At 43.2% G+C, this 26,104-nt stretch overlaps 1 protein-coding gene across 1 annotated transcript; it reads right to left on the reverse strand.

Annotated features, from left to right (window-relative positions):
* Window positions 1-264: 264 nt before the first annotated feature.
* CCDC68 (coiled-coil domain containing 68) lies at window positions 265-25,387 on the reverse strand. Its single transcript, XM_036245621.1, has 10 exons — window positions 25,271-25,387; window positions 24,084-24,167; window positions 20,450-20,593; window positions 18,983-19,108; window positions 16,596-16,724; window positions 11,575-11,657; window positions 7,708-7,813; window positions 6,043-6,126; window positions 4,015-4,091; window positions 265-687 (listed from the first exon to the last, which is right to left on the reverse strand). Exons 1-10 carry the CDS (start codon window positions 25,385-25,387, stop codon window positions 630-632), a joined length of 1,008 nt encoding a protein of 335 aa, XP_036101514.1. The 3' UTR covers window positions 265-629.
* Between the last annotated feature and the right edge of the window lie 717 nt (window positions 25,388-26,104).

Consider the following 26,104-nt stretch of genomic DNA (forward strand, 5'->3'; position numbering starts at 1 on the left):
CGTCCTGCTTCCTGGGGTCCGTGGGTCCGCCGGCCCGTGGGGTGGAGTGTGCTTGACTCGGCGCAGTCACGAGCTCCACCCGGTTCCGTCTGGGAGGGTTGCGTGTGTGGGAGAATTCCCCAAAAAAGGATCTTCTGCCCATAATTCAGTCGAGAATACTGTCCCACTAACAATGGGCCAGAAGATTAACTTATAACATGGTAAGTTATTTTTTGTTATTCAATAGTCAACTTTATAACATTTATTCATACACATATACACTCTTTCTTCTACTCATGTAAATAAAAACCACTATCAAAGGTCAAAGTTGACAACCTTAAATCACTCCCTTCAGCAGAAACCTGCAAAAAAGGTTCAGGTTTTTTAAAACTTTAAAGCAGAATACATATTCCATCGTGGGGAAGCTCCTGGTTTCTTTACCCATGAAGTTTTGAAGAAAGAGTTCCTTCCTTCAGACATATGTTTGTTTGATTTTCTGGAATGTCATCTTCTTGCAAAGCTGTAGATGTATGATGATTTCCATTAAATACTGGCATTGAGCCATTTTAACATGAAGTTTAGCCTGTGTCTCAAGGAATTCATAAGATCCACAAAGGGGTCTTTGGCATTCAGATCTTCAGCCAGCCAGCTCATCTCCGTAGCCTAACCAGCATCACATAGGGGGTCGAGGCTTCCGTCTTCAGTTCACTGTGGAAAAGACCACACAGTCATCAAGATCAAGCACATTAACCTGTAATCATATAAATGCTGTCGCTCCACCATTACTGTCTCCACGACCCTCCACCACCACGTCAGAAGTAATTGCTTTAATCTGAGAGAGGCGGTTAATTGATGGATTGCAATTCTCCATGGGACAGGGAGACTCACCTTGTGGAAGCAAAGCGTACACACATTCACAGGGTTTACTGGGACAAGAGTGGAAGCGTGGGGGGACATGAGAGGTAGAGCATGTGTCTGTCACTCCATTCAGTGAAGAGTGCCCTGGAGATGGGAGACACCGTACCCCCGTTCCCTCAGGACATTTCACATCTGTGGGTTCTCAAAGCCTGACCTCTCCTCACTGTGTGTACATGCACACTCTGTGTACATGTGTGTTGTTGTCATTGTCTAGCGACCCCTAATCTCCACTTCTTCTAGTGGTCAACCCAAGAAGCATCTCTATGTTCCTATGCTCGAGGAGGGAAAAAAGTTGATTTTTGGTAGTTACTGCAAGGTAGCATGGAAATATATTTTATGGGTGATTTAAAAGATTCGCCTAGATTAATTTTTAAATGTGCTTCCTTTGCCTTAATGGCTACTTTTATTCTCAATCTCTCCCTAGAGTTGTAATCCCATTGTCTGGGGGTGTATCCGGACTTAGCAAACTATACTACCACTTACATTCTCAAAGGAGCCAATTAACCATATTTTGTTTTACAAACATGATACCTACCATTGAGATGGGGTGTGGGGTGAAGCAGCTGTAACTGATAAGGGACACAAGAACTATCACGGAAATAGTAAGACCATGTATTTATGGCTGAGAATGGGCAGAAAACCAGCTCTATCCAATGCTGATTTGCCTTGCAGTAACCTCTAGCTTCATTACATATTCATTGCATCGCCTTAGCATTCTAAACGACACACTCCAGGCTGCCATGATGGGGAACAGAGACGCAATGTAGAACACAACATGGCCAATGAAGCCCTTCTAGAATATTCCTGAACATTCCTCCCCCTTACTAATGTTCTACCCCTCCATTAAATGAGCCTCTATAAAAGAAGTGAATCCCACAGGGAGGGGCTGCTCTGCCCACGGAGTAGCCTTCTCTCCGTTCCACTGCTTCACTAATACACTTTCCCTTTAAATTCCATGCTGGCTCCAATCTGAATTCTTTCCTGCGTGCAGCCAAGAGCCCTCGCTTGGGTTTCTGAACCCCCAGAAAGCCTGCATCACATCATATCATTAACACTGCAATTTCTATAACAAATCATAAAACAGCATAGTCAGTCCGGTTTCCCAGTCTCAATGAGGAAATGTTCCTATCTGACCTTTCTCATGTCGTAGGAAGGAAATAAATCTTTAAAACGAACGGAGCTTGAGCTATTAATTAGCTGCAGCTGCTGTATAATTGGCCGTAGACGTCGTTCCCTCCAACACGTCCCTCTGTTCCTGCACACTCGGGGCCGCAGGAGTTCGGACGAGGAGACAGCCCCCTTCTGGCTGCTCCGTTCCTCCAGGGTCAGAGCGCTGGACGCTGGCCACAGGCCGCACCACCCCTGGGGAATGCTATCCAGTGTGGGTGGGGAGGGGGCCACCCAGGAAACCTGACAAGCTCAGGGGAGGTCTGCCTGGAGGCCTTACAAACTCAGAGACCTGACGTAACCACATGGGTTGATCGGAAATGAAATCTTAACTAGAAGCAAATCGTGGGGGTTAGTCATGTCCTCGGCTGGTGTCTTCCCTGACAAAGGTCAGTCTTTACCTAATTGAGCCTGTCTACTCTTTCTACATCTACAAAAACAAACCCTTGGACCATCAGAATAATTTTCCAGGCCCCTCGGCACACTCTCCCACCAGAGCACCTGACGAGGAGTCGCTCGTTGTTCTCTGGTTCTGCCCCGGACCAGCCTCTCGGCTGCGGATGTCAGCGAACTCTCCGGTACCCTCCGATGGAAGAGGGTTCGTCTCCGTTTATTCTTCCCTCAGTCTCAGAGATTTCGTGCTTTGCTTCTCCCACCTCCCTCATCTGCCACCAGTGAGTTTCATGTAACCCCTTACATCTCCTTTGAGTCTGATGTATAAAAACAGGCGACACTGCCATTCTCCAGAGCATTCTCCTAATCCATCGAGATTTTGCTCCCCGGCAACGGTCATCAGTTTGGCTCAAATAAACTCATAAACATTCTCTGCAGGTTTGGAGGTTTCTTACGTCGATACTGACAAGGGAGCAAAAAATTGACCATCCTCTCCTCCCTCGGAAAGTCATGTTCCCCTTTTTATTCTAAGTTCTTCACCCTTCCCCCCCGAAGTGACTACTCTCATTGCTTCTGAAGGGCGGGCATTTCACTGCCCCATCTGATACCGCTGGGGCTGCTTTCTCTTCCTTATGAGAAGTCGCCAAGGTCGAGGCCAAGGAGCTGGGAACATGGCAGCTGGGGGCCCGAGGAGTTTGGAAGACGGTTCATATTGGTTTCCTCTCTGGGCTGTAACTGCATGTGATTCGCTGAGGGAAGCGGGCTGCAGGGAGTTCTGCACAGGGAGAGGCGTTGGCCTGAATCCCTAGCCTGACGCTGATCACAGTGCCATTCCCGTCCCTCGAGGGACTAGACCGGGACATTCAAAAGCTGCTGAGACTTTTCAAATCATTCATGTAATTACAGACTATGTTTTCTTTTAAGTAACGATTTCATAAAGTATTATGAAAATGAGAGTTGTCTTTTTTAACAACTTGTCCCTCTGGATTCTGTTAATACCAGAAAGTGACTTTGACGGTCATTATTGTTGCTTGATTTGGTCAAGGTAGTTATTAGGAAGTTATTGAAATGGAGGAAATAAAGTGAAATACAAGGAACAATTCCTGCCCTCTTAACATTTACAATCTCTTTGCTTTGGGGTACAGACGTGGACATGTGGACATTTAAATACATATAAGCAATGTATGATTAAAATGCTCATCGAAGGCACAGAACATGGTAGTGGTGGGGGACAAGGACAGTAGAGCTGATCTCTTTTGTTCGGAGAAAGTATGGAGGCCCAGATTGGCCTTGTTTTATATCAAAGAAGAGGGAAAAGATACCTAAACGTATTAATTCATTTATTCAGTAGGTATTCACTGAATCTCTCTGAGGATTCTGTGGTGAATCAGATGAACACTGTTCCTAGTCTCGAAGAACAGGGAAACAGACAATAAACAAATGGTTACATAAGTATTAATACATAGGACTCTTTCTCCCGTGGGATGAATGCCAACATTCATGAATGCTCAAGGGAGGTCGTGAAGGCAGCTGGGGGTAGGGGAAGAGACACTTCACCTTGTAGCGACGGCCTTCGAGACCATTGTCCTAGGAGTTTCAGCCCAACGTGCAACCTTGGTTTTTAGTTCTTTGTTCTAAAGTTGAAAAAACAAAACAAACAAAAACATGCAGAGATCACATAACTAGCACATTTATCAGCCACATGCTTCATGCTTCTGATTAACCCCACCTCACTCCTTGGCAGTCAGCTTGCTGTCCCTGTCCCTCTACCAGGGCACAGAATGTAGCTGGTGGAGAGTCACTGATAAATCTGAAATTACCCACTCACTAGCTGTGTGACCTTATTCAGTTACTTAATCTCTCTGTGCCTAATTTCTTCATCTGTGTAATAGATACAATTATAACCTGTTCTTCACAGGTTCTGAAATGAGATACAAATATGTAAAGAACTCAGCTCCGTGCCTCACAGAGATTTTTAAGACTTAAAGGCAGTTGGTTATCAATCATGCTGAGTGATTGCCCACCGACGGTGTTTGCATGATTTTTTAAATTATATTTGCTTATCCATATTTCCAAATTTGAATAAATGAATGTTAGCCATGTAAAAATTATATAAAAAATATATTTCATCAAGTAACATTTGCCAAAAGGCCACTACGTAAGAAAATCTGTAAGGAAATGCCTTTAAAGACGCCTCTCAGAAGGAGGAGGCTCTAAGGGGCACAGTCACGTCACCTGAGGCCCCCCGATGTGCAGTGGCCAGCGCTCGCGGACACTTGAGTGGACACTAGTTTTGAGCCAATGACTCCACGACCACCGAGCACTTAGCTGTCAGAGCTGTGAGCACTGTATTTCTCAAACGGACGGTCCCTGTACCCTGAAGGTGAGAGTCTAAGGCAAGCCTGGGCCTTGAAGAGCCCCCCTCCCCGCCCCCCGAATGAAGACCAGGGATCCTCTGGGAGGTGGAAACAGCAGCACAGGGCAATGGTTAGAAATTTTAAGATTTAAAAATACTGACAACCTCTTTCTGTCTTACTTTTCCCCTTCTGTTGGGGAAAGCAGAGAGGACATGTGGAGGGAGGACGAGTGGCAGTGGCTGGGGGTGCCATCACCCAGCCCCTCTCTGGCCCGTCCTGGTTCGCAGTGGGTCGGAGCCTCTGTATCCACGGGCCAGGCCCGGCCCGCAGGCAGGAAGTCAAAATGCGGGCTGAAGTGGGAAAGGGGCCAGGTCTGGGCAGTCAGTGACTGGCCATTTGGCAAGACAGAAGGGTGGCCCTGAGCAGGAAGTCGAGCCGAGGCAGCTGTGGGGTCCTCTGGTACCCCGACCCCAGTGGGGGCTTCAGGGCACTTCCTGTGAGGCGGGGCACCCAGCTGAAGGACACACAGGGTTCCCTAGTGAAGGGGGGATAGTGGGCTCGTAAAAACACGTCTCAGTACAGTAAATTAAAAAGTCCTATGCTAACTTTTAAAACACTGAGCGATGAGAAAATTATAAGAGGCTTTTGAGGAGGCTTCCTGAGACACAGCTTGGAAGCCACGTGGATGTGGACAAAGGCAGAGGAAGACGGGGACGGACACCTCCGTGCTGAGAAGAATGAAGCCAGCAATCAGGCTATCGGCTGGAGCTGGCCATGGCCCAGCTGCTAGTTCTAGTGCGTATCACCCGCCTCCCAATGTAGCAGGAGTTCTGGAACATGTGCAGGGACTTCGAACAATTATTTATTAATAGGTAATGTTAATACTGTAACAATACCATACAATGTTTAATACTTGATACTTTAATCATGATTAAGAGCACCACTCCCCAAAACTATCATTTCTTATGCATAGAAGATGCGCACACACACACTCACAAAAGGACACTGATACACACACTCAGACGTGCATATAAACACACACTCACACCCCATTCACCTTCAGACGTAATCTGACAGTGTCACACAGGCACATCATCACGCACGAGCACACACACACACTCACACCTATTCACCTACGAGGTAATCAGCGTCACACACGCACATCAGCACGCACAAGCACACACATGGTCACGTTCATGCTGAAATATACAACAGATTCTCTCCTTACCTGGGCTTCAAGTATGTTAACTTTTTCTTTCAGATCTTCAATTTTTTTATCTTGTTCTTTTAAATTATTTTTTAATCCTTCCATCTAAGAATTAGGAAACACAAAATGGAAAAAGCTTGTCAGACAACAGGGAATAGTTATGGAAGTCAGAAAGTGTTCAGGTTTCTGTGGTCACATGACGTTCATCCAAGAAGAAAGTTAAACCCCAAAGCACCAGGCGGCTGAGCAGGCCAATGCAAACAGCAGACAAATTGGCGCCTGGGGGCACGGCGCCGTTCAACAGTCTCATCTTTGGGGAAAACCAAATTCAGCAGGAGTGCATCTGTGGAAAGCCACCTTGGCCATCCTTTTAGGTCTCCGCTACATGAAGTCTTCATCCTGCGGATGCACAGGCCGATGGACATGATGCAGGGCGCTGTCTGGCGTGGGGAAGCCACCGGGCGGAGAGCTGGTCAACCGGCCACATGATAAGTGATCCTGCTTTGCTTTCGGAAAAAAGCATCAGCCAAGAGGCAGCGTGGAGCTGGGGAGGTGGATGAAGTTCAGAACAGTGCAGGAAGAGAGGAAACGCGTGGATTCTAAGGCCAACCCTGCCACTTCCAGAGCTCTCTCTGAACTACAGCGGGCTCTCAGTGTTCCCATCTATAAAATGGGAACGTGGGCTACCCCCAGGTCCTTTCAGGCTCTGGAGTGCCACAAGCCATTTCTCTTGGCGAGGTCCTAGCCAAGCCGGTACAATGTTACATGTATGTCAGGAAGGTATCTGAGTTATTTAGAAAGACTCCTTTTTAGAAGAAACAAATATCACATAGTAAAAAATAAAAAATAAATGAAGATTTGATTTTAAGTCTAAAGCAGATCCCCCAAAACCAAATCAATACCTGTCTTGAAGTAAATGTTTGAGTATTCCATCCACCATCCATCCGGCAGCTGCTACTACAGTGACCTCTTCTCTTTCCCTTGCCAGGATGTTCCCAGAGAAGAAGGGCCGGAGGACCCCCCGTCCTAACACTCCTAAGTAAGTTTATATAAAACTGATCAATTGTCCCTTCCTCAGGAAAAAAAAGGCGGAGTCTCCAAATCTACAAAGTCTTCTAAAGAACAGTGTACATTATCTTGCTCAGGACACATTTAAAAAAAATCACTGAAACATCTAAAGCAGCAATTTTCAACCAGTGCGCCACAAGCCTTTTTAAACATGCAATACCTGACTGTTTAGTCTGGGGCACTGGCCTCTTTTCCCTTAGACTGTCAAAAAAGATTGTCAAAAAAAAAAAGAAAAAAGACAACAGCCAACACAATGGCCATCCAGTGTGAATGAATCAAAATTATACTATTTTTTTGTGTCAGATCGGCAAAAAATATAATGTATTTTTTAGTGCGCTACAGAATTTTAGTAATTAGTTTCTGTGTGCCATGAGATGAGAAAGGTTGAAAATCGCTCCTCTGAAGAGCAGTTAAATACAATTTCCCTGATATCTTCGCTGAGACCACTCCGTGTGCCGGCACGCAGACAGGGAGCATGGAAACAGCCCTGTGCACGGGAATAGAAAGGACCTGTCCCTGGGGAGAAGAATCCCCTGCTCGGAAAGCCCAGGCCAGGCGCTTGTACTGGGTCTCCTCGTTGTAAACATCCACCCGAGAAACCTGCTCGATTCACCTGACCTCCTGGATGACTCTGCGCAGGTTCTGCTGCTGGGAGTGGATCACGAGCTGCAGGTGAGAGATCTGCTCCTGGAGCAGGGAAATCTCCATCTGAAGACCCTGGACGCTGGAAATGCAAAGGGAAAAGGGAGTAGAGGAGTCGCTGATACAGCTGGGGTTTGTTTCATTTTCTTACAGCTGTGCCGCCAGGTTCTCCTCACTCGCTGCCCTGCTACTGGGCATCGTAAACTAAGACAGTCGGGGCCCCTGACACAGACACACGGGAGATAAACAGCCATAAAGCAGCCTCTAGTTAGCTCAGATGTGAACTGGAGTAAGAATATCAATTCATGTCCAAAGCGCCTTTCTGGCCACCTGTGGCTCTCCTCCCGCCAGCAGGTGGTTGAGCCAAATTGTATTGAGCCAGGTGAAGCGCTTGCATATCGACCCTGTCTTGCCTATGAGCACCCACAGGCCTAGCACCCATCCAAATGCACAGATAATTAGAGGGGGCAGCAGGGTTAGAACACGTTGCCAGGAATGGAGACTTTACATATATCAGAAACCGATATCCAGTGATACAGAGGTAGCGTACGTTGCGGATTGTCTGGGTTTGTCTTTTTATTATTTTGGCTTCTTACTTTTGGTAATTCTGCTACCTGTAAGTAGGTCCAGGATAAAAAATAAAAGGAGGAAATTAAAGTCCAGCTAATACTTTGAGTCTACATCAACCATTGTGAAGAAGGTGGGTGAAGTGTGATTTTAGATTATCATCCTTTCCTAAAGCTATTTAGGTAACTGAAATTGATTATACAGCTTTTGAATATTTCTCTTCTTGCCAACATTATCTGAGTTGTGAGGCAATGTGCATTGTGGCAAGACCACCACACTTGGGAGCCTTGTGTTTGCAGTGACACGCCTTTGTAAGCCTCAGTACAACAGACACAATAACTCCTACCTCTTCTGCGTTACAAGATTGTATTACAGACTTAAGGGGTAAAATGAATGTACTTTTGGAAAATGAGCTCTTTTATAAAACAATATGAATATTGCGTTCACTTACTAAGGTTTTAAGATTAGTAGGCAACATCCAATGCCATCGCAATTCCAATTTCCATAGCCTCTTCAAATATTACAAAGGTCATGGAAATCCCTGTGACACTGCACACATCCTCATCGGAGGGAAAAAAAGTCTCCATTTTGTCTCATATCATGTACTAAAAATTGCTTCTCAAACTTGATATGCATTGGAGGACCTTATTAAATCATCAGGGATCTTGATAAAGTGCATCTTCTGATCCAGTGGGGCTTGAGATTCTGCCCCACCCAGGAAGGAGTGTTAGGCCCATCAGTCTCTTTCCTCTGGAATTGGAAAGGAAAAGGCGGAGAATACGAACCAGCTGGTGGAAACCGCGGGGAACGGTAAGGAACCAAACAGGAAGAACGAGGGCGGAGCCGGACGCTCACACCTGAGGGCAGCACAAAGCAATCTGGTTTCTAAAAACCACGCCAGGTGCCGAAGGGTGGCCGCCCATGTTCCCAGAGATGCATGTTCTTTTGGGCCACATCTCTCCAATCTTAACCGAACGGAAATCACCTTTATTTGTGGTGGCTTAACCAAGTTTTACTGCTTTAACCAAAAAGAGTCTGATTTATACTGCTTTCATTTTCTAGCCCTTAGCAAAGTGAATGCCTCTACACATCGCTCAGAAAAAGCAATAAAATGAATATTTGTGATACTTACAAATCTATGAAAATGGTCAAAGCCTGGATGTTCAAACACCATTCTATAAACACAAAACATCCATTTCCCTCAGGACATTTCTAAATCATCTTTAAAACCTTTCTGAGAAGTCTTTATAACCGCTGCTCATATATAATAGAACTGAAAGAATAGGTCGGTTTCATTTTTAAAATGGTTACATTTTTTGGCTCAAAGACAGACAAAAACCCTATTATCAATAAAAAAAAATCATCTTTAAAAGAAAGAAAATCAAACTCAGACTCTCTGGACTCTTAATGGGAAGGCTCACTGTCCCAGCCAGGAGTTCTACAACATGGAAAGCTGTCTCTTTTAAAAAAAAAATAACATAAGCCAAAGATTTTCTTAGGATTAAGTTTTAAGTTGCCCTGGCTGGAGTGGCTCCGTGATTAGAGCGTCATCCCCCGGACCAAAGGGTCTCAGGTTTGATTCCAGGTCAAGGGCAAGTACCCAGGTTGCAGGTTCAATGGAAAAAATACCCTCGGGTGAGGATTAACGAACAAACAAAAGTTATAAGCACATGTAAGTAGTCCTAAAGACCGATGGATGTCTGCCCCAGTATTTCCTTCCTTCTCTACAGAGATGTGCAGATACGAAACTCTCTTGACAGTCCACCTGGGCTTTGCGCTTGTTCACAGGGAAGAATGTGGGAAAACAATGACTGGGCTCCATCCCAGCGTGTTCTGATAGACGCGTGCAACCACCAAGGTCAGCACAGTTCTGGTTTGGGGATATGTGGTCAAAATGAATGTGAACCAGACAGTATGAGAGATGAGGAGAGAGAGGTGATAAGAAAGGAAAAGAAAATGGGGGGGGAGGGAATCAGAGACCAAGAGAGGGCTGTTGGAGCATACAGTATGGAATGCATGAGAATAAGAATTTGCACATTCCCCAGATAGATGGACTAAGATCTTGAAACATTTTCCTTTGAACACAGTATCATAACATATCAAGGGTGTGGTAGCTTAGATTAGAAAAGAAGGTGAAGGGAAAACTTCAGGAAATTTCTTCTGAAGTGAGTTATAACACGATATTCCAAAGAAGTGGTCTAGCAGCAGCTGAGTGGTAACCCAGTTGTGGTGATAGCCATAAATCCACTCCCACCCCGGAGCACACTGAGGGCTGTGACTGCTGGTGAATTATCAGTATTTTAAAGGACATCCCGAGAACTAAGGAAGCTTTCACAGTATATTTGTCACTCCCTACAAAGTTGGGGAACACCACAAACCTACCTTACAATTCCACTTGTGGCTGGGAAATTTAATGCCTGCTGCGGCAGAGACCCATTAACAGAAAAATCAGAAGCAACCCTGGCCGGTTTGGCTCAGCGGTTAGAGCGTCGGCCTGCGGTCCGGAGAGACCCGGGTTCGGTTCCCGCTAAGGGCACGTACCTCGGTTGCAGTTTGTCCCCAGCCCTGCTTGGGCCGTGCGGGTGGCAGCCACTCGATGTGTCCCTTTCACATCGATGTTTCTCTCTCTCTCTCTCCCTCCCACTCAATCTGAACAAAAAATGGAAAAATGTCCTCGGATGAGGATAAAAAAAAACAGCCCTGGCTAGTTTGGCTCTGCGGGTAGAGCGTCGGCCTGCGGTCCGGAGAGACCCGGGTTCAGTTCCCGCTAAGGGCACGTACCTCGGTTGCAGTTTGTCCCCAGCCCTGGTTGGTCGTGCGGGTGGCAGCTACTCGATGTGTCCCTTCACGTCGATGTTTCTCTCTCTCTCTCTCCCTTCCTCTCTCTCCCTCACTCTATCTGTACAAAAAATGGAAAAATATCCTCGGGTGAGGATAAAAAAAAAAAAAAAATCAGAAGCAAAGGGGGAGTGAAGACCTCTACATTGTCCCCTTTATCACCAAGGGTACAGGACACGGGACGGGCTCACTCAATCTTCAGAAGGATTAACCTTCCCTCTAGTTTCCCTGTAACCTCAGTAGACTCCGCCCCTCCTCCATTCCCCAGGGGGTGGGGGAGGGGAGGCACGCAGCTGTTCATGCTGGGAATTCTCCCCTCTCCTGCACTCACAGGCCTCCCCATTCCTTAGGGGAGTGGCCTTCTGCCCACTGGCCAATGGCTCCATGGAGAGAAAAGACACCAGGAACTGCTGGTACTTAGGAGGTAGATTAGCAAACCTTTTAGCACGTGTAGTGTTGGGTTTGAGTTGCAGCAGCTTGTTTTCCAAAGACAGTTTTCTTTCTAGCAGTGTTCTTTTTTCCTAGGAGAAAATAAGATAACAATATTTGCTTATTTCTCTGTCTCTCTGTCAATATGTGTGCATGTGGTAAGGCATTCTTGTAAACTGGTCACACAAAAGATGCTTCTTGCAATAATAGGAATATGTCTTGAGCTAGAGAGATCATTCTGCATGGAGCTGTTACAACCCACCACAGTGAAGCCTGGGCAGGCTTTCTCCTGTGTGGTGTTGACGTAGCTCAAGGTCACGTTGTCTTCACTGGCTGTCTTCACGGTCCTTACCTGTCCTCAGAGCTTCTGCCCCCTTCCTCCTGTGATCTGCTGACACAGAGCCTGCTCAGTAACACTCCTGGGTCTCTCCAGCCCACCCCGAATGCAAACCCTGCTCATCTCTCTGGGCACAGGCTCTCCCAACACAGGTGCTTCTCGTTGGTACCCAACACTATAGCGCTTTACCTGATATCTACCTGCTTACGTGGCATCTGTCGGGAAGGAGAAACCAGTAAATGCATGTGAAGGATCAAGGTCACAAATGAAAGTCACTTCCTAATTAGAATGTAAGAGAAATGACATAGAGAAAAAATAAGCCTTAATGTCATTTTGAAGCCAAATTCTTTCCATCCAAAAGAAAAATAGACAAGTCAACAAAAAAACCAAACTGGGAGGATTGTGTGTGTGTTTTGTTTTATTTTATTTTATGGTCAGAGATTTTTATTTTACACAATGCGGTTTAAATTCATCTCTGCAACAGTATCTGTGTGGGTGAGATACAAAGCAGGACCGTAGAAGGAAACATCGGGATGGTTTGGATGTGCACTGACCTGGTTTTGAAACTTTGTAGCTGCATAATTTTTGCCGAAGCTTTAATCTCTCTGGACCTTATTGCTGTTAATAAAAATCAATCAAAACTTGGACATCAAAGTACTATGCAGCATGTGGTTTTAACGTCACATTGGGTCGCTGTTTAATATTTCAACCCAAGGATTATTTAATTCTTTTGGAGAATTTTCCTGTGTTTGATTTTTATTATTTATTATTGGTGCCCTAACTTTAAAGTTAAATGTTAATTTATAGATCTGCCTGTTTGAAAAGATAATCCCAAAGGTTATGGATTAATTGCCCTGAAAGAACATTAACCAGCTAAGTATCTAACCTAGTAATCCTATTCTATATTCATTTTTTCAAAATGTCTATAAGTAGCCAGTTTCTCAAAATATTTTATTTAAACCAATTTTACCATTTTACTGATTCCCCCATTAATTAATGACTTGAATAAAACATCTGACATGTATTTATTCTATATTTGTATGAGTCCTGCTTTTGGCTCTTCAAACATCTCTAAGATGGGAATAATACTCCTATACTGAACACTGGGATGACTGAAGATAATATATGTGAAGAGCCTACGGGCTTCTCTGAAACGTAAGGACCTCACTGTATAACAATTTGAAGGTGCCAAACACTTCCTATCGTATGTGCTGTTATTTTTAAATTTATACTCTTTCAAGTCTTTTGTGTAGCATTCTTGTGACAGGAATTGTTTTGGTGTGGCCCTTGTAGTGTTCAAATTATTGCGGATGGATCACAGGTATGCCTTGTAAGCTTACTGTACTACTACTTGGATCAACAAAGAAACACATGACTGGTAATATATGTTGAATTTGTAGGGAGAAAAATGCTGTTTAACATTCTTGTAAATGGACTGACTCTGGATTAAACGATCTCTATAACCAGGGTACAGGCAGGCCAGACAATTAGGCATGTCGCTGTTCTGCCCTGGCGAGAGGTGTTAATGCTTCCTCTTTGACAACTCAGAAAATCACGTCTCAGGGACTGTGCCTTTTGGAAAGGGAAAGGAGTGCACAGCGCCACCCAGTGGGCAATCTGCTCTTCCCAAGCCACACCTCGGGGAGCTGAAGTGTTCCCTGCCCTATTGATCAGAATGGAGCAGCACCAATGTAAACCAGGGCCAGATGTTAACATCTAAATGATGTAGGAACCAAGGATGCCATTTCTATCTGGCATCAGAGAAGATGGAGACATAGTGGAAAGGATTGTAAACTGGTAACCGGACGACTGTGGAATAGTTCCCGTTTGCACTGTGCTCTACAAAATGATGATGAGGAACCATGGGTCGCAAACGCGCCTTTGAGCTCTGAAATTCTGATAGAGCTGAATCAGCGACACGAGAAAACAAATGAGATGCTGCAAAACTGCACAGCTCGCGAAAGGGACCGTGCTGGATCGCAAGGCTCTGGCTGGACGTTTTTGCTGGCTTATCGCTGTGTGTATGGAATCTGTTCTCACTGTATTCCTATTAAAGTGGGGCAGATGGTGAAGGTTTTAAGTAATGTGTTCATTACCAGGCCTCGCAGCACTAATGGCTATTTACTGGTGTATAGAAAATGAATCCTTCTCCAGAGGGCACCCACTACCAGGGCGGAATTTATCAACCTTTGCTGTGGATGTTCATTTTTAATTTTCATTTCCTCGTTGAACTCATCTTTTCCCCATTAATTCCGAAGTCTCTGTACCCCCTTCCCTCATTCTGATGCACACTCTGCCTGAGAGAAACCCTTCAGCACAGCCGACGTTCGCTGTATCGCCTCACACCAATGCTGTTGCCCAGCTTTGCTTCGTAAAGTTCTATGTATTTGCATGTTTTCTTTACAAATATAATAATGTATCTTTAAACTAAATGTCTTTGAAAACAAAACAAAAAACAAAAAAACTCCTGCACCTTGCCCTTCCACTCTGTCCCCACCGCCCAGACATCCCAATGGACTACACTCTAAGAAGTCACTGGCCAAGTATTCTGGATGTCACTGCAAGGCCTTGCTGAACCCTGGGGCACTTTGTCCACTCCTCTATCACAGAGCTCCTAGAGACAGCTGCCACGATGGGTCAATGTCAAGACAAATGCTAGCTCATCACTTCTCAAAACGGTCTACCAGTGTCTGAGCCACTTCACCTTTTCCTAGGGTGCATCCCCTACCTCCAGCAGGGGTGTCAGCATTCCTAAGGAGCCCTAGGAGAATGAAGGGAGATCTAGAAAGTTCCTTGAGTCCCACACTACAGTGTAATCTCCACAAACAGATTATGTCTTGTTCTTTACACAAATAGATACCTAACCTCTAGCTCTGCCTGGCACACGGTAGGTAGGTGCTCAAATATTTGTGGAATAAAGTCGAGTCAATATATCCCAGAATTCTGACATGAACTCACATTGAATACAGATTTGCTGGGGTTTCTAGGAAATACCAAGTATATTCCACTGCTCTTTGGTGAATTTTCAGGGACTGACAGCTGGTCACTAAACCCGACCCCGTGTCACTGGGTTTGAGGTGACTGCAACTCTAAATGTAAAGGTCAAACTGGTTAGTCAAGTTGCTTGGTGAACTGTCTTTCTTTCCTACATGCAGCATTCTTTGTGCTATCTGAGCTTGTTAAACTATGTATTACATGATAGATATGCTAACACTACAGAACATTCATCCAAATGTTACAACTTATCAAAACACCTTAATTACAGACTGTCCTACTTGGACAAACCAGCTGCTTGAGGACATCCAGCCCAGTGACTGGCTAAGTATAACGTTCAGAGACCTGCATATAACACAGTTGTAGCTGTATTTTATTATTATTATTCGATTTAGTTAATTGGGCTTATTTAATTTTCATGATTTCCTCATAGGACCTTCATTCAGATTACTAATTCGGCCCAATACACCGTGTTATAAATTAAATTATTTGGACATATTAAAAAAGTATTCAGCCCCTTTGCCGAGAAATGTGAATATTGAAATGGGATGCTGCTTTTGAAGTCACGTTTTAAAAATGGCATTAACTTGGGCAGACTCATAAAATTAAACAAGGCTGAGGAGAAGAACAGAGGAAAATCAGGGAATTAATATAATAAACAAAAAATTTACTAGAAAATACTTACTAGAAGTCAATGCCTATATTCTTATCTACCCCTAAGTCAATTTCAGAGATGCCAATTTTTTATTACTTTATTTTGCTACCAAAAAAAAAGAGTATATCTTGGTTTGTCTGAATTCTAAGTTTTAAGACATGTATAATTAAATGTATGTGCTCGTCTTTTGTATATATTTGGAGTGCCAGCTACTTAAAGGAACACTGCATGTAACTTTTAATACATTTTTCTTCTAGTATTACTTTCTCTACATTCTCTTTTGAAAGTTCCAATTTGTATAGAATGTCTTTTTGAATGTGGATTCTATCTGTTCTAGTGCAGCTGCAGGTTTTTGTGAAGCTACAGTGGGTGCGGGGGGGCCAAAAATGGGTACTTGGTTGACTCTAATCCATAAAAATGTTACGACTACAGGGATGCATCCACTACATTGTTACTAGTAATAGCTAGACTTGGTGATCTTTTCCTTGGTTTCCATTCACAGCCTCGCCTGGCTCCCCGTCTAAGCCATACCTGTAGTGAAAGGGGAGAGAGACAGCAGTGATGTCGTCAGATCTGTAGAGAGGTGGGTCCCTAACAGGACAGATCGTATTGAACGTGTGCGGAAGAAACTAACATCATTGGGTACTTCCTCAAGTCCTAGGAGTTGCAAAGAGTACATCTGTGTAATGTTATCTCTTTTTTTTTTTTATTCCTCACCTGAGGATATTTTTCTACTTATCAGATAGAGTGGGAGGGAGGGAGAGAGAGAGAGAGAAGAGAGAGAGAAAGAGAGAGAGAGAGAGAGAAACATCCATGTGATAGAGCCACATCGACTGGTTGCCTCCAGCACAACCAGACCAGGACCCAGGACGAACTGCAACAGAGGTAGGTGCCCTTGAGCACAATCAAACCTGGACTCACTGGTCCATGGGCCGGCGCTCTAACCGCTGAGCCACACCAGCCAGGGCTGTGTGATGTTACCTTATTTATTGTGTTATTTCTTTAACTGCAGGAAGAAGTCCCTTTCATTCTGCAGGCCCTTACCTGTTCCATTCTCTGCACGAGGTTCTCCAGCGCTATGATTTGATTATGCTTTTCTTCAAGTTTCTCAGCAACTTGATTTAGATTTTCAACCTGCTGTTTCAGTTCCTGTTCTTTTTCAAGTTTGTTCACCTTTGGTGGGAAAAACAGTTGTCAGTCCATTCATTTATTAAACCTACACAGTAAACCCTTGATTTTTCGAAACTTGATTTAACGAACTTCAGATTTAACAGACAACATTTTTGGTCCATGTGTCATATGTGAAAATTAACACCCTGATAATCTTAAAATGCTTTGAACCAAGATTTGCTTATTATTAATTTAACAGGTTACTTTTTGTTGTTGATGATTCACTGTTATTTGAACAAATTTTAAGGAATAGGCCACGTGTTGGAGAAAAACGCTGTAATAATTTTGCCAACGTAAATATTACATATCTACAACTACAGCCTACATATTTAAATCTGAGAGTCACCGCTCGGAAACAATGTTCAGCAAATGATTAGCACGTGATCACACGGCACCGTCGTGATCATTGGTTCTGTTGTCTCGAGCGAGTGTGACTTTCTGCAGGTGCCGCCAATGTTCCCACGGGCGCTAAGCCACGCCCCCGCCGTGTGCCTTTGTTGACTCCCGGTGACTGGTGAATGCACGCATTTACTAGGCCTATTCAGTATAAATTTAGAATTGCAGTAACACATGTAGAAAATTCTAATGTGAAATTAAACTTTCATACACAATTAATTTTAACTACACAAACGTGTCCACATAAGTAAAAACAGGTAAATTAACTAGTCAGTTTTTTAACATATGCATTCCAAAACCTACTTTATTATATAACAAACTTTCAACTTTAACAGACACCCCCTCGCCTGAATCAGTCCTTTATATCGAGGTTTTACTGTACAGATACTATTTTCTATAACTTTCTGAGTAGCCAAATAATAATAATAATTCACACTTGCTTAGCATTTTTGACTGTATTGTTGCCTTCCAAATAAACCCAATGGACCACACCACCACCAAGTCAACAGAGAATTAATAGTATATAAATGCTATTCCTACAATGGTAACACTGGAGCACACTACCTGAACTGGGGCGAGAAAGAGAGATGAAAATTTAAGAAAAGCAACCTTTTTGACTTTTTCTCAACAAAACTTATCTAGAACAAAAATTAAATCTTATATGTTTAAGAAAAAAATGTTTTACGTTTCATGCAAAAGTGTCCTAAAAGCAGAACAGCTCTCCAGTGTCCGGCACGTGGCAGCCGAGACCAGTCCACCTGGCCACCTGCGGGCCACCCGTGGGCGCCTTCAGCTGACCGCTGACATGCACACTCACGTGTCTGGGTGTGTTTAATAGCATTTGAGATTGTACTGTTTTTAAAAAGTGTCTGGCTTTCCTGGCCCACAGCAGGTGAGCACTCCTGCCGGCAGCTCCGGGCTGAGGCACAGTCCCCTTTGAGGGGCCTGGCGCCCTCCTGTCCCTGCAGGGCACCACTCACAGAGCTCAGGGGCCCACGCGAGCCTGTGCACTTCACTCGGGCACTTTCTCTGCACCCTGCGTGCCTGTGAGTTTGCAACCTGCACCTGCACAGGCTGTAGCATGAAGTCGTGTCACCTAGGAGAGGACTTCCTACTGTCGCCACTGTGTTTCCCTAGGGCCTGAGCGAGCAGAGATCCAGGCCCCCCCAGCATGAAAGAGCTTCCCATGGATGAACACACACACACACACACACACACACGTGCACACACTATTTTTTCTTTTTCAGTCCTAGAATACATTCTTTAGATAAACTTTTATTGGCCCTAGAATATATACTTCAAATTTAAAAAGAAACCAAAAAAAATGCATGTGTGTCTATAATACACACACACACATATGTTTTTATATTTTAATGTATATATTTATAGATTAAAATATGAAATACATAATTTTATATGTATCTTAAAATACATATGTACACATACACACAAGTTTTCTGTTTGCTCAACCTGAGAAATATATTCTAGGATCAAAAACAGTTTGAAACCATCTCACTAGTCCAACGTGTTCATTTTAGACACAAGGAAATCCAGGTCCGCAAGGTGCAGAGACCCAGCCTCAGTCAGCTAGTCAAAGGCAGCACCAGGAGCGAAGTCACTGGCCCGGGTCACCGGGGACAGCCCTGATTTCCAGGCAGGGTGGCCCGGTCCATCTGCCACCTGTGCGCTGCGGGGCTCCGAGCTAACAGCAGCTTGGAAACCTCCAGGTGCTGACTCAGCGGGGGCCGGAGGGAGATGGGCACAGAGCAGCCTCCTGCCCTTCCCGTCGCTTCACGTCTAACTCAGAAAGAGGGGCATGAGCAGCTGGGGCTAGTTCTCCGACAGACAAGCTGCCCGCTCGGTACCTGGAGGAAGTGTTTGCTGTCCTCGTGCTGCTTGCTGACTTCTTCAGCCCGAGTCTGGTACGTGTCAAATAATCTCTGGGCCATGTCTCTCAGGGCCGCTGCTCCTGCTTCTCTGGAAGCTTCCAGCTGGGGGGAGAAAGGTCACTGTGCATGTTCTGACATTTATAGCGAAAGGGTTTAAGGCAGAGGATTGGACGGCAATTAAAAACACAGAGGCTGGAACTGTCCCATTTGCACCCTCGTGTCAATGGACAGGAGAAAAGACACTAGCCTGTGAGAGGAAAATGTAAGATGAGGAAGCCCTATTTAGTGGGGCTGTCATGCGGTGGACTGGCCCTGGCCAGGCCCAACCAGAGCTCCAGGGACACCAGTGCCCTGCGTGGACAGACTGCACCCTTCAGACTTCCACGGTGCCCAGCAGCTTATACACATCTTTGCAAGCATTTCGCCCTCCATGTCCACGACAGTACTAAAAGATGTATTGCCCCGAAATAGCAGTGATGAAAATAGACAAGATTGGCATATTAAGGCAATAAAGCTAAAGTGTCATGAATCTTTCAAAAAAAAAAATTTTTTTTTTTAATCCTCACCCGAGGACATTTTTATCTTTCTCATCAGATAGAGTGGGAGGGAGCAAGGGAGGGAGAGAGAGAAACATCGACATGAGAGAGACATGTTGAGTGGCTGCCACCCATACAACCCCAACGGGGGCCAGGGACAAACTGTAACCGGGGTACGTGCCCTTAGCGGGAACCAAATCCGGACTCTCTGGTCCACAGGCTGATGGTCTAACCGTTGAGCCAAACCGGCCAGAGCATCTTTCAAAAATTTAACCTAAAAAAATAATCAAGGGTGGCTGCAAAGATTTACCTACCAAGATAGTCATTGCAGGACCATGTGTGTGTGTAACATATAATATGTATATTAAATAGAATATATACTATACATATATGTATATACAATATAATGTATATATATTTATAATATATATTATATGTAATAAAAAAGGAAAATATAAAGCATCCCACAATAGATTAATAAAACAAAAAAATCAGACATTTGACTATAAATGCTGTAATTAATACTTAATAAACGTGTGAAGACCTTTAACAATTTTATTGTAGTAAGATCATGTCACGAGATCGACCCTCTTAACAAATTTTCAAGTGCCCGGCACAGTGCTAACTAGAGGCACCGTGCCGTACCTCTGATCTCTACAGAGTCACCACCTTGCACAGCTGAGACTTTATAATGGCTGAACTTTTGTGTGATCTTAATAATAAAAGTAGACTCCCAAATAAAATAGTGAGATTTAACTTATGAAACGTCACGCGCTTCTCTACGTGCGTGAGCCTATGCGTGGACCCGTGGATGGGTGTGCAAATCGGCTCTCACGGGTCCACGAATCTATCCTGCTAGCTCAAAGGCTCGAAATACAAAGTTAGAGATTCCTCCTCATGGCCATACCTTCATTTTCAACACTTCCTTCTCTTTGCTCATGTCTAAGAGCTGCAGGTCTTTGCCTCTCATTCTTTCCATGAGCAGATCCAGACTGCAGCACGAGGAGGGGGCCATGTCAGAGGCGGAGCCGTTTCGAATGTGTCCACCGCCCTGAAATGAACAAACAGGAGAATCACAGACCCAGCCTTGCCTTTCCTCTACCAGCTTCGACAACAACCCCCATCACTCTGTGTTACCTATGGCAGGGGAGGTTCAGGTCACACAAATAAACCTTGTGAGTCTCAAATACCGGCAGGGATTTCTAGATGAAGCAGCTGGCCTCTATGTTTGCTTAAATTTGAACAGATTCTTGTATTTAAAAGAGGCAGAAGTACATCTTTACATCGATTATTTTCTTTATTGATTTTAGAGAAAGAGGAAGGGAGAGGGAGAGAGAGAGAGAGAGAGAAACATTGACGAGAGAGAACATCGATTGGCAGCCTCCTGCATGCCCCCCACTGGGGATTTGGCCCACAACCTGGGCATGTGCCCTGACTGGGAATTGAACTGGTGACCTCCTGGTGCATGGGTCGACCCTCAACCACTGAGCCACACTGGCTGGGCTTCTTTACATCTTTTATGCTTTTTATATTCCATACAGTTTTAAATATATGATTAAAGTCCTTTTTAGGAAATAAATACCTACAAGGCCAATTTTTAAAAAATCTAAACTACAGACATAAATGCATTTTGGTTACTTACATTTCATTACAAACTAATATAATCAGACCTCATAGTTACAATACATAATATTCAATGTTCAACGCTACTTCGATGTAATCACCCTTTCTAATGTCCCAATCAGAGATGTCAGAACTGAATGTTACTGCCAGTGTAACCCACATAGACTCTAGCTCACTGAAAACACACTTGGAGCACAAAGCAAATCTCACCTGGAATCAAGGACATGTGGAAGTAGGAGGGAAACCTGAGACCATCTAACTCAACCACGTCCATTTTCCCACATGAGAACTGGGGGACAGAGCCCCAGTGTACACAGCAAGTGAGCAGGAGAGCTCAGGATACAGCCTCCTCATTGTCCAGCCCGTGCTCTTCCAAATGAGTTCAAGACAGACTGAGGCATTATTATGCAATTAGGTATAGACCCTATAATATAACAACTTTTATTTAGTAAGCATCTATTATGTGCCAGATAATCTTTCAGATGTTTTATATATTCTTTTCCCTGAATACTCAGAACACTGGAAGGTATTATGTCCATCATACAGATGAGGAAATTGAGGATTAGAGAGTTTAACGAACAAGTTCAAGGTTATACCCAAAATAACTGCCAAAACCGGGGTTAGAATCCCAGTTTGTATAACAATATAACCTATATCCTCTCTAGTACAATAGGCAGACTACATTTATAGAAATACAAGATAAAAAGAATGCAGTGCATATAAATAATATAGTTACCATAATTATGTTATGGATTTGTTGTTTCTACTTCAGACCCTTGCACATATTCTCACTGTCCATATATAGAGTAGGCATTATTTTATTTTTTAATTTAATAAAGAATATTTGTTAATGTTCTTGTACAAGGTAGATTATGGGCAGCAGTAGCTAACTACAAAGGTCATAGGTCAGTGCCTCTCAAACTTGAACGTGCATATGAATCACCTGGTGATAGGTCTGGTTAAAATGCAGATTCTGGTTCAGGAGGTCCAGGGTGGAGCCCTCGAAGCTACACTTCTAAGAAGCTCCCTGATGCTGCTGACGCTGCTGGATGCAGGCCACACTTGGAGGAGCATTTCACACTGAGTGAACCACGTGGCCTCCTTGACTCCACCTCGTGCAGGCTTTGTTCCCATGGCCTTCGGGTTAATAGCTTCTTCATATCGACATGCTAATCGTTAGAGGAACTCTGCTTGCAGACTGAGTTGTACAGAAATGGCCCTTTACCAGAAAGTGCCTCTCTCGAGGAGATAAGGGAAGTAGGTACAAAAATAATGATTGTTTATCAAAGATTTGCAGGAATCTTGTTACCCTGATTGGTATCAACTAGAGTCAGCAGACTGAGAACAAAGAAGTTTCACAATCTTCCTTGGATTCTACTGGTGCCCAGAGAGCTGTGGCCATCAATCACCTCTTGCCCCTCCTGTCTCCTTCCTTCGACATAAAAGAAGCCTGAACTCTGTCCATTCTGAGGATGGGTTTGAGTCACCACTAGGTCTTCCATCTTCCCGGCTGGTGTCTTCTCCGTCAATAAAATTCTCCTTACTCTCTACTCCGATGTTTTGAGTTTGGCATTTCAAAACACTGGGCATACAGACTTTGGTTCTGTAACGGGAGAGCTCTAGATCATCGTGATTAAATCTCCACTGTGATATTACCCAGATACCGAGGGGAAGAGGGTGATATTTTGATGCTCACTTTGTCTGCTAACCTTCTGTGGTTTGAGATGGCCGAGCAGAGACACTGGCTACACAGTTTATCCCCTTTCCTAAGAAGCACTTCGATCAAGGTTCCCCAAACATCCCTATTCTTCTAGCCAATGATCAATGTTCGGTCCTCAGGTTACTTGACCCATGGACATCATTTGACACAGCGGGCCCACACCTCTTCCTGAGATCCTTTTTCTTGTCTTCATTGACTCCATTCTCTCCTGTTTTTTCCTCCTAATCTACTCGTCTCTTCTCTCAGTCTCCTTTGATGATTCTTCCTAACATCTAAATGTTGGAAATCTCAGGACTCAGAGCTCAGATTTTCTTTTATTTCTGTCTACACGCACATGCTTGGTGATCTCCTCCAGTTTCGGGTGTTTATGTACCATCCTTACTACCAAAATCTCGACACTGTAGCCTGGACCTTCTATCCCAGACCTCTAACCTCAGCTCCAGGATCAGATATCAAGCCCACCCAGTAGAAACCTGCACTTGAAAGTAATAGGCAACTCATCATAACCAAAACTAAATATTTGATCTTTCCCATCATTTGTAAACATTAACGCCCCCTCCTTTTTTTTTTTCTTCAGTTTCAGAACACATAGTTATAGGAAATAATCGAAGCTGGTTGTGCTAGTTTGGGGGACTGAGTATGACAAAGGAGACCATGTTTATTCGTCATACCTTATCTTTGGAGTTCTCTGTGATCATACTACATAGTGGTAACACTGATATTGCTGATGTGCACTTGGATCGGATGAGGTTTAAGTGGGCATAATCCAGACAAGGCTAAGTACGGACTACTCAACCTTAAGAATATAAGGCTGATCACAGAGGAGGGCTTCCTTTAAAGTTATCGATTGATCACTCAGCCTAATGGCTTTAACTACGTGCCCATTGTTGTGGCCCAGGTATGCCTAAAAGCTTGTACATCTGTCTGCTGCCATGTATTTTGGCTGGGCTGACATCTTCCCATATACTCTAGATAAATAAGCCCAGTTTAAAATATTCAGGTAAGGTCTGATCCTTCCAATCTGATTCTACTAATGATATCTGTGGTTAAATATTTCATACATATGTCCATTAACGTCTTTAGATACTGATAAAATATTTAACATTCATCCTTCAAAGCTTCAAAGAATAATTTCTATATGGCTTTATGCGTATTTAGGGAAGGACTCAATAAAGGTGGTGCATTTTGAATTCATTACCGTTGTATCAAGTGTGTGCTTTGTGCCACTATGTCCTTCATCTTTAAACATTTGGTTTCGGATCTTTTCCAGAGTAGTTCGAATCTAGAAGAAAAAAATACTTTATTTTTTTTCAAAAGCATTTAATACTAACTACTTTTCCTTCTATGCCTGCCGCAGTGTATCTGATTTATCTAGAAAGTAATAAATATATACTAACCTCAGATTGAAATAACTATCATCCATCTAACTTGCATTAAGGCCAATATTGTTTAGATTGCAGAAAATGAGCACTTGGTCTTTATAATTCAGTCAAATCTAAGATATATTATACAATAAAATAACTACTATTTAGTCATTAGCATTTAATTCTATTTAGTTCTGCTTTTCTATATAGTAATTTAGTACTAATTTACTATTTAGCAATTACTATAAAACAATTACTATTTAGTAATCACTACAAAATAATCACTAGGAATTACTACAAAATAATTACTGTCTAGTAATTAGTAGAGAATAATTACTATTTAGTAATTACCAGAGAATAATTACTAAGTGGAGATCATACAAATTTATGCATGAAATAAGCCCCATGTGTTGGTGACCTATAGAACTGCAAGACACTCAAAGATAAATTAAAAAATCTGAATGTTACAAACTCTATGTTCAAATTTTTCCATCTTTCTAAGAAATAGTTCATACAAATATATGTTTTGTTACCCATTATCAATGGATTCTTATAAGATTTCACATTTCTCGTGAAGGAACGTGCCAACATGTAGTCATTGGGAGATGGCAACCCTGGACTGAGAAGGAACAAGATAAGGAGAGACAGGAACTCAGCAGGAAACATAAACATCTACTGGGGAACACGGACCAACACTTGTCAAACAACCGAGAAGAACTCTACACAGTAGGAAGTGCATGGTGAGTGGGGGGACCAATGAAGCACTGATAGGTATTCGGAACCCCCTGGCTCATTCTTTAAGTTTACTCCACGTGTAAGAGCAGAGGTTCATATCCTCAGAGGATACTAACCACACGTTCAAACTTCAGTCATCAAGAGTGTCCTTTGCCAAACTCTGTTGCTCTCCCTCATGTGTTCTCGGGAGGAGAAACAAAGCCACTGATCTGTATTAGACTTCATTTTTTACAAATCATATCATGCTAACATGATGTCTAATATAATAAATAAATCACCCACATACTGTTTTCACATATTCGGTTTCTTCAATTATGTGAGCTGATGTGGACTCATACGAGGCTGAATTTTCTTCTGTCCCCTCCCCTGAGGGAAGCTCTGTGGCCACTGTTACTGTTGCCATCGTGAATGCTGGCTTCAGGAAAACATACCCAGTTAGACAAATGAACTTCCGTGATGATATGATCACATGGTCGGTAACCCGTATTAGCACTGTAATCAAATACTGTATAGTAGAAAATATTGTAAATTACTGAAATCTGTATATACCCATAAATCCAGGAATTTATTTAACATAAAAACAACATAAGCTGAAACATTCATCGATTAGAAACTTAAAGGTCATCGGAGAAGAAAATATGTAAAATTTTTCATTTTATTCCACATTATATTAGATTATAAAACCTTGACTAGAGACTGTGTCTTCTTTATCTTTATATTCTAGCACATTGTAAGTGCTTAGTAAATGTCTGTGGAACTAAAACAATGTAAGTATAACAAAATAATATGTATATATACATATATCACTTATATTCAGGGTGGGGCGAATATAGGTTTACATATGTGAGTATGCGAAACAGAGTTTATTCTTGTATTATTATTTATTAATGATTGTATTATTTTTCATACGAACCAACTATAAACCTATATACATATATATACATGTATATGCTTTATAGTTAACACAGACCTTTAATATACTGCATTTTATTTAACTCTCAATAGCCTATAAAGGTCATTCACTGAAAATTATTTGTACTAAAAGATAGGGAAAACCTCAGAAAGGGAACTGATTGAATGAACTGCCTACTGCTATGGACGCTTCTCTCTGGGGTGTACT

This window comes from Molossus molossus, unplaced genomic scaffold (genome assembly GCF_014108415.1).
Source record: "Molossus molossus isolate mMolMol1 unplaced genomic scaffold, mMolMol1.p scaffold_m16_p_6, whole genome shotgun sequence".
In the NCBI taxonomy this organism is placed as follows: Eukaryota; Metazoa; Chordata; class Mammalia; order Chiroptera; family Molossidae; genus Molossus; species Molossus molossus.

Excerpts from the sequence above, each read along its gene's own strand:
- CCDC68 (XM_036245621.1), bottom strand. The coding sequence starts at position 25,387 with ATGGCAACAGTAACAGTGGCCACAGAGCTTCCCTCAGGGGAGGGGACA. Across the intron at positions 20,594-24,083 it reads AGCACACACTTGATACAACG|GGCGGTGGACACATTCGAAA; the intron begins GTAATGAATTCA and ends TGTTCATTTCAG. Across the intron at positions 6,127-7,707 it reads TGCGCAGAGTCATCCAGGAG|ATGGAAGGATTAAAAAATAA; the intron begins GTCAGGTGAATC and ends CCTAATTCTTAG.